This window comes from Pseudophryne corroboree, chromosome 11 (assembly GCF_028390025.1).
Source record: "Pseudophryne corroboree isolate aPseCor3 chromosome 11, aPseCor3.hap2, whole genome shotgun sequence".
NCBI classification, from domain to species: Eukaryota; Metazoa; Chordata; class Amphibia; order Anura; family Myobatrachidae; genus Pseudophryne; species Pseudophryne corroboree.
This window is the reverse complement of record NC_086454.1, coordinates 305,738,074-305,746,338: the sequence shown is the minus strand read 5'-3', so window position 1 is coordinate 305,746,338 and position 8,265 is coordinate 305,738,074. Positions and strand designations below refer to the sequence as shown.

The following is an 8,265-nucleotide window of genomic DNA, read 5'->3' as shown; positions in this document are numbered from 1 at the left end:
ACGGAGGTGAGAGGGCCCCAAACATGACTTCTTTCCACATGTGCGAGCAGAGAGTAGCTCTCTAATTGTCACTGTATGGTTATTTAATGTTACCCCACCCTCATTCATTTCATGGAATGATGGGATGTTATTTATTTTAGACACCCCCTTCTTTCCAGGAGATATATCCCACAAGCAAGTCACCTGTATATATGTACGAGCAATGCAATCAGACGCCCCTGAAATTAAACAACCTAGTGGTATATTCACTCCATACATTTTTATTGACAATATTTATACATGAATTGAGCAATAAGAAACTTAAAGGTCTTGTCCGGCATAGAATTTAGAAAGGAAATCAGTAGGGGTCGCATATTCGGTTTCATGGAAGTAGCGCATAAGGTGTGTCCGTTGTTTCCAGACCTTTATGGTCTCCTCTAGATCCATCTTCCCCTAAAAGAAAATAATAATGAGATGCACAACTAAAATGAATGCACACCAGTGCTATCGAAATAGGCTGAAGAATATCTGCACTACATACAGTGGTGAGAAACGTCATCTTCACCAGGGAACACTCAATCTCGGCGGACAGATCCCCTCCCTCATCCACTTAAATATTTTCAGGCCTACATTAAGGAGCTAATGAAGAGTTGAAAGTAAAGTGGTCATATGTTGCTCTAATTATACATGCAACATATAGTCACGCATATGCATGACTGTAGGCCGTTCGGCCAATGACAGTCGCCTCTCGTCTACCATGGTCACTACATCCCATGTGCGAATCCAAGGTTTTGCCCGCGCTGCCCTTCGCCACTGGAACAAGCTCCCTTGCCTTATTACTCTCCCCGATCATGAAAAGTTTCCAACAGGCACTGGAAACTCACTTGTTCATCAAAGCCTACCCTTCCGCATAACCCAGTCTTGAGACAGCTTTCCCATCCTCATGCCTTGGCCATCTCTGCCTCGCTGACACCAGGCCACCTTCCTCTTGCTTGTACCTCATGTCATACCTGAACCTATCTGGTAATAGAAATACAGAGAATTAGTCACACATGTTTGCAAGTAAGTTAGCTCTCTGTCTGGATGTGTTTTAGTAATAGCCTTTATCATGAGGCCTACTGTGACAAATTACATGGCCCTATGTGGGCACTGCTATTATGTAGTGTTAGCACTGCTGATATCAGAGAAGCCGTGAAGTGGCTCAGCAGCTTAAACATGCATTTGCAAATATGTGTGACCAATTCTCTTAATTTCTATTACCAGATATGTTCAGGTATGGTTACAGGAAATTTTTAGTGTGCTGAAGGGAAATTTAGGGGTGGGATTTGCAACCCCCCCCCCCCCCCCCCCCCCCGTCTGTTTGTACCTCATGTCACCTGTCTGTCTCCCTCTTCCCCTAGATTGTAAGCTCCTTGGAGCAGGGCCCTCTTCTCTTGCACTTCAATTACAGCTCTCTCCTATACTCAGTGACTGTCTATACCTGCATTTCCTCCTGCGCGTGACTGTTTATCTCTTCCAATGGCTGCCCGCCCCCAGTAGTGCGCTGATTACTTCTTTGCTTCCTGACAGTTGTAGTGTGTACTGAACTGTGGTGCTAATTGTTGCCTGTGCTCTGTTTTAATTTCTGTGATGTTAATTTCTGTATACCGTATTGTTCTAATGTGTGTTGTGTGTACGGCGCTGTGAAACACTTGTAGCGCCTTATAAATAAACTGCAATAATAGTAATAGGCGACACAAGCTGTATACTTGGTTCCCCACTACTCATCAGTGCGAGCTTGCACATGGCCTATGCATGGGGCAAGAGACACTCCACCGAACAGGCGTATTTTTCTCTTACATCTGACTCTGCTCTGAATGTCAGAGCAGTGTATGGAAAGGCAAGATAAATGCAATGTAGCAGCTTTCAGGCATGCTGCCCCAAATGACATCAAACCCCCTTATTAAGTTTGGGCCTCCATGTCCCATATAAGACGTGGTAAGAAGAAACGTTTCACCAAAAATATCTTTGTGAGCAAACATTATCAGTCTCATCCACCTTGCAGAGATCACAATGGAAGGGGAGCATTCCGTATCTAAAATGAGGGCTCAGTGGTTTATTTTCCAAGCTGCGGCTTTTCATAGCTGACAATATCTGGTGGTTACTGCAGCGGGCTTTAAAGCGGCAAAACAAGTTGTGCGAGTCATACGCCTTTAACCCTTTACCTGATCTGGAAAGAGGGTAAGCTACGACATTTCACCTCCCCATGAATTTTACACATACCCACAAATAACCTAGATGTTCCTGGTGCACATAAAAATAACAGCACCTTTCTGCATAATGGGGGTCATTCCGAGTTGTTCGCTCGTTATTTTTTTCTTGCAACGGAGCAATTAGTCGCTAATGCGCATGCGCAATGTCCGCAGTGCGACTGCGCCAAGTAAATTAGCTATGCAGTTAGGTATTTTACTCACGGCATTACGAGGTTTTTTCTTCGTTCTGGTGATCGTAATGTGATTGACAGGAAGTGGGTGTTTCTGGGCGGAAACTGGCCGTTTTATGGGTGTGTGCGAAAAAACGCTACCGTTTCTGGGAAAACCGCGGGAGTGGCTGGAGAAACGGGGGAGTGTCTGGGCGAACGCTGGGAGTGTTTGTGACGTCAAAAAAGGAACGAAACTGACTGAACTGATCGCAGATGCCGAGTAAGTCTGGAGCTACTCAGAAACTACTAAGAAGTGTCTATTCGCAATTCTGCTAATCTTTCGTTCGCAATTTTGATAAGCTAAGATTCACTCCCAGTAGGCGGCGGCTTAGCGTGTGCAAAGCTGCTAAAAGCAGCTTGCGAGCGAACAACTCGGAATGACCCCCCATGTACAGAGCACAGTGGTGCTCATGTCCCCAAAGCCTCCAAAAGCCCAAACTATACATGGAGGTTACAGGCTGAAGTCAAACCCTTCATCTACACTTACCACTGAAGAGGTGGAGCCTGGGTGTAATGGGGCGATCACATTCAGAGAGGGCGTGGCCAAACAAATGTGGGGGTATGCAGACAGGATGTAAATGCAAGTAAGCCTGTTTGGAGGCGTATTCTTTGCATCTAGTATAGGGCAGTTCTAGGTGCGCACTGATGTCTTGCAGCAAACCAGGTGTTTCAGTGATGCGGTCCCATGTCGAGATGCGTAAGACCTTGTATTTGGGCGATTATACAAATTCTTTCCACCTCTGCATCAGCCCCACAGACTGCACATTATGATGTATGCTTTGAAAGTAAAAACAGGAGCAGAGGTGTATGGGATGTATTATTTACCTTAATGACAAGGAGATCGATGACTCTTGGGTCTGTGACATGTAAATTTTTCTGGAACATCTCTCTCACCTTGTCCCGTCCCTGCTTCACGGTGATATCCAGCTGAAACACATGAACTGCAAGACACAAATCAAAGAGATCACACACGGCAAGTCTACTTCCTGTCCATAATAAATCTGGGTACACACTGGACGATATCTCCTGTTCTATTGTTTTAGGATTGGCTGGGTATGTACACCTCATATCTGTGAATGACGTAGTTCACAAACATGTCGCATCGGCCGTGCAGCACAGCTGATGCCAGGTATATCAGCACTTATGACTATATACGGGTGACCTGCCAACCGCCCGTACACTGGCTGCAGGAAACAACGTCACAGTTGGCCAGGCAAACTCAAATGCCCACCCAGTTGTGACGGCTGGACAGACATCAATCGGCCGACTGGTAAGTGTGCATAGCTTGCTTACCTAATCAGTTGCTCAGTCGGCACAGGGGCGTGTCAGGGGGACAAGTCACTCCAGAGTGTACCCAGCTTTAGACCATCTTACAAACACATTCTAGCATTTTCAATGTCATTTCCAGTTACAATATAAGAACACAATCGTATTCACATGTTTAATTAAAGTCTAAGGGTCAAACATAATTACTGATATCTAACAATTAATTGGTTATTGTGCACGGTGTTGGAATATATGCATTAACCCAAAATACTTTGCAATACGCAGATTATTTATCCATAGTGTCCTATCCAATATCAGAACGTTCTAAGTAATAAAAGTAATAACAGATATAAATGAGACTATTTTTAATATAAATTAAGTACAAGCTCTTCTTCTAGAACGACAAAGTTCAGGTATACCCAGGCCAGCCAGAGCATACTGGCACTTGCAGAATGAATGGTAGTGAAAGTACTGGATTTCAGAACTAAACTGAAATAAGCTACATGTAGATCACAGTACATAGGTTCTCACCAGTACAGAGCAGGTTTCCCGCCCCAGTCATTCCGGACATGGGTCTGCAAGGAGCCGCTCTTCATCATCCTTCCTGTTTTGCAGGGCCCCATTTCCCTAGGAAATTGTGCACCGTGCTGAACAGACATTATGGAGTATATGCAATTGCGGTCGAATTGCCTCAAATGACGAAAAATGGGGGAATTTTCGAAACAAAAAAAATGATGATTCGACAATGCAATACAGTACTTTTCGACAAAAAAACGGCCGTTTCAAATTCGACTTTTTACAATTCGACAGTTGTCAAATTCGACATGTCTGCAATGGTAAAAATGCGGCTTTTCAACAAAAGTATATTCAATTGAAGAATGTCGATTCGACAACAGTGCTTTTCGCCAGCCATTTCGTCAATTTCAGTCCGCCTCATTTTGCTGGCGGGATCTAATAAAATTTTTTAAAAACACTTTTTTTGTGTTTTTTTTTATTGCTAATAGCATATCTATTTATATTAGAAGGGATTATGTACTTGGTTTGTCTATTAGGAGCCACAAGTATTATTTATATACAGGTTGAGTATTCCTTATCCAAAATGCTCGGGACCAGAGGTATTTTGGATATGGGATTTTTCCGTAGTTTGGAATAATTGCATACTATAATGAGATATCATGGTGATGGGACCTAAATCTAAGCACAGAATGCATTTATGTTACATATACACCTTATACATACAGCCTGAAGGTCATTTTAACCAATATTTTTTATAACTTTGTGCATTAAACAAAGTGTGTCTATATTCACACAATTCATTTATGTTTCATATACACCTTATACACACAGCCTGAAGGTCATTTAATACAATATTTTTAATAACTCTGTGTATTAAACAAAGTTTGTGTACATTGAGCCATCAAAAAACAAAGGTTTCACTATCTCACTCTCACTCAAAAAAGTCCGTATTTCGGAATATTTGGATATGGGATACTCAACCTGTATTTAAAAGTATATATATTTTTTTTACTGACTAAAATAATATGGAGCGATCAGAGCTTGTTTTTCAGTGGGAAGGGGTGGGAATGTGTAAAAAATCCTGAGTAAAAACCTCACCGCTGACCACAAAGTTCCCACCATTGAATATAATGGAGCAGCATAGTGCTATGCGCCGTCTGACAGCTCAGACGCGCACAGCCAATCAGGAGAGTGCCACGACATGGCGCTCCCTGATTGGCAGAAGGGACCCTCTGTGACAGGAGTCACGGGGGGTCTCAGCAGTCGGGGAAAGGGGTCCAATGTGTAAACATGGGACCCCTTTCAGTGCGTGGTCCGGGTTTGGCGTTTTATTATTTTGCCAAGTACGTGGATTACAAACAAGAAGAGGACAGATCTACACTGGATTTTTGTGAGTATAATTTTATTTACAGGTACCCCATGGATTCTACTGGTGAAGGGGACCGAGTCGGCGTGTGAACATAGGTAAGTATGTGTGTGTCGGTGTGCATGTATGTAATAAAGTTTTACTCTCATGGTGTGCATGTACTGTTTTTATTTGGGTATTTTTTGTGCATGTACTGTTTTTATTTGGGTATTTTTTTTGCAGTAGAACTACAGGTACCAGCAGGCCCGTTTCCCCCCACATGCTGGTACTTGTGGTTCTCCAAGTACCAGCTTGCGGGGGAGGCTTGCTGGGACTTGTAGTTCTGCTACAAAACACAATATTCTTTATTTATTTTTGTCACTTGGCCTCCCATCTGCAGCCCTTGGATGGGGGTGGGGGAACAGCCTCGGGCTTCACCCCTGGCCCTTGGGTGGCTGGAGGGGGGGACCCCTTGATTTAAGGGGTCCCCACTCCTCCAGGGTACCCCGGCCAGGGGTGACTAGTTAGCGATTTAATGCTACGGCCGCAGGGACCGATATAAAAGTGTCCCCCGGCTGTGGCATTATCTCTCGGACTAGTGGAGCCCGGTGCTGGTGTTAAAAATACGGGGGACCCCTACGTTTTTTGTCCCCCGTATTTTTGGCACCAGGACCGGACGCAGAGCCCGGTGCTGGTTGTAAAAATACGGGGGATCCCCTGTCATTCCCCCCCCCCGTATTTTTACAACCAGGACCGGCTCAAAGAGCCCGAGGCTGGTTATGCTTAGGAGGGGGGACCCCACGCATTTTTTTTCAGGATTTTTTTTTACACTTTTGTGCCGTCCATGAAGTCGAATCCAGGACGCACACTATCGTCAATTGGTCCGTTTTTCGACAGCGGGACTGGCGAATCCGTTTTTTATTGAATATGTCGAATTTGGGTCCCGGCGGGAGGGTGTCTGACTGTCGAATTTAAAAACGGTCGAATTCCAGATGGAGTTCGACCGCAATTGCATATACCCCTATGACAGGGAGGTTCCAGCATTATGGGGGTCTCTGTAACAGTGGGGCAGATGTATTAAGCCTGGAGAAGTGATAAAGCCGTGATAAGGGGAAGGTGATAATGCACCAATCAGCTCCAATATGTAAATTGACAGTTAGGAGCTGATTGGCTGGTGCATTATCACCTTCCCCTTATCTAGGCTTAATACATCTGCCCCAATGTCACCAGCACAGTCCGCGATGTGCGGGGCTGAGAAGTAAAAGTGCAACGTGCGCACTTTATGTTTTGCACATGCTCAGTACTAATGAAAGTTGAAGTATTGCTGGGCATGCACAACCTTATATGCTCACGCATACCCAGTGTGGACACAAGTGTCTCAGTTAAGTATGCCTGTGTGGGCACTTCTGCTGTCGCATGCACTATATTAGCGCACAGTGCAGGATTACCGATAAGTCTCACCGAAGGATTTTGGGAAGTTCATCGGGGAACGAGGATACTGCACTACATTGGGAGACACCAGAAGCTAAGCAATGCTACACAACTTGCCAAATTATCACCGCAAAGCCACATTGTGTACCACTAACCACATACAACCCTCAGTGTGTTGCTCTAAATATTTATTTACCCCCATACACCTTTTCCACCAAACACAAACTCGGGTCCAAGTTTGGTGGAAAAGGGTCTCCTCGGGTTGTGTTACCTGGGAATCCAGCCATAGTAGCTACAAGGGTCAAACCTGGCACTGATCCAGGTAGTCCGCGCTGTGAACAGTATGACCTGGGTCAGTGCTAATAGTATAGAGAGCTGGACCCCCGGCATTTGGAAATAATATAATCGCCATGCGCTGGCAAAAGGAAGACCCACAATCTGCGATATGAACAGGGCTACAAGCTGCTGAGACGCAGCTTGTAACAGTGTGTAGAAATCCACATCATCCGGCATTTTGGTGGAAAAGGAGTATCAGTGTTACCCTGTTATTACCCCTTATTACTCACTGTTACCCCTCAGTGTGACACTGGCTGTGTGATACCCCTCAGTGTGTGTGTTACCCCTCATTATAATGTGTGTTACACATCAGTGTGTTACCCTAAAGTGTGTTTCATGCTGGGTGTTACCCCCTCAGCGTGTTTATTACCCTACTGTGTGTTACCCTCTCAGAGTGTGTGTGTGTTACCCCTCAGAGTGTGAGTGTGTGCGTAACCCCCTGAGAGAGTGAGAGTGTGTGTGTTACGACTCCTCAGGTGAAGGTCAGCGGTAGAAGGACGCGGCGGCCCCGCACCTGTATTGGGCACCTCCCGGTACCAGGCCCGGTACAGCTCCCGCACCCTGCGCTTGGCCTCTCCCATGTCCCGGCTGAGAAGCGGCTTCACGGCGCCGACTGTCCGGGCAGCGGCTGTGGTGGCAGAGGACGCCGCCATCTTCCCCCGATCCGTCTCTACCCGGCCGGCCCCCGGAGGCTCACACACCAGAAGTGACGACGCGAGAAGCGCCCGCCCCCTGTCACACACGCACACTGACATCAATTCATCACTGTGTGTGCTGGGCAGGGGCATGCTGGGACTTGTAGTGCCACAGCAACTGCATACCTCCCAACATGGTTGGTTCTATATCGGAGGGGCTGAAGGGAATGACCCTCTCCAGGAGGGATACAATGTTTTGCTCCTGGACTTCTCACTTATGTCCGTATGATTGCTGG

General features: G+C 45.8%; 1 protein-coding gene across 1 annotated transcript; it reads right to left on the bottom strand.

Annotated features, from left to right (window-relative positions):
- Window positions 1–240: 240 nt before the first annotated feature.
- On the bottom strand, window positions 241–8,055 carry NDUFA6 (NADH:ubiquinone oxidoreductase subunit A6). Its single transcript, XM_063945568.1, has 3 exons — window positions 7,849–8,055; window positions 3,266–3,381; window positions 241–432 (listed from the first exon to the last, which is right to left on the bottom strand). Exons 1-3 carry the CDS (start codon window positions 7,985–7,987, stop codon window positions 301–303), a joined length of 387 nt encoding a protein of 128 aa, XP_063801638.1. The 5' UTR covers window positions 7,988–8,055; the 3' UTR covers window positions 241–300.
- Window positions 8,056–8,265: the final 210 nt, after the last annotated feature.

Bases quoted from the DNA above. Each gene is read 5' to 3' on its own strand.
- NDUFA6 (XM_063945568.1), bottom strand. From the start codon at position 7,987: ATGGCGGCGTCCTCTGCCACCACAGCCGCTGCCCGGACAGTCGGCGCC. The intron at 3,382-7,848 runs GTGCGGGGCCGC...TGTGTCTTGCAG, and splicing joins CCGGGAGGTGCCCAATACAG to TTCATGTGTTTCAGCTGGAT. The intron at 433-3,265 runs GTAAATAATACA...ATTTTCTTTTAG, and splicing joins TCGATCTCCTTGTCATTAAG to GGGAAGATGGATCTAGAGGA.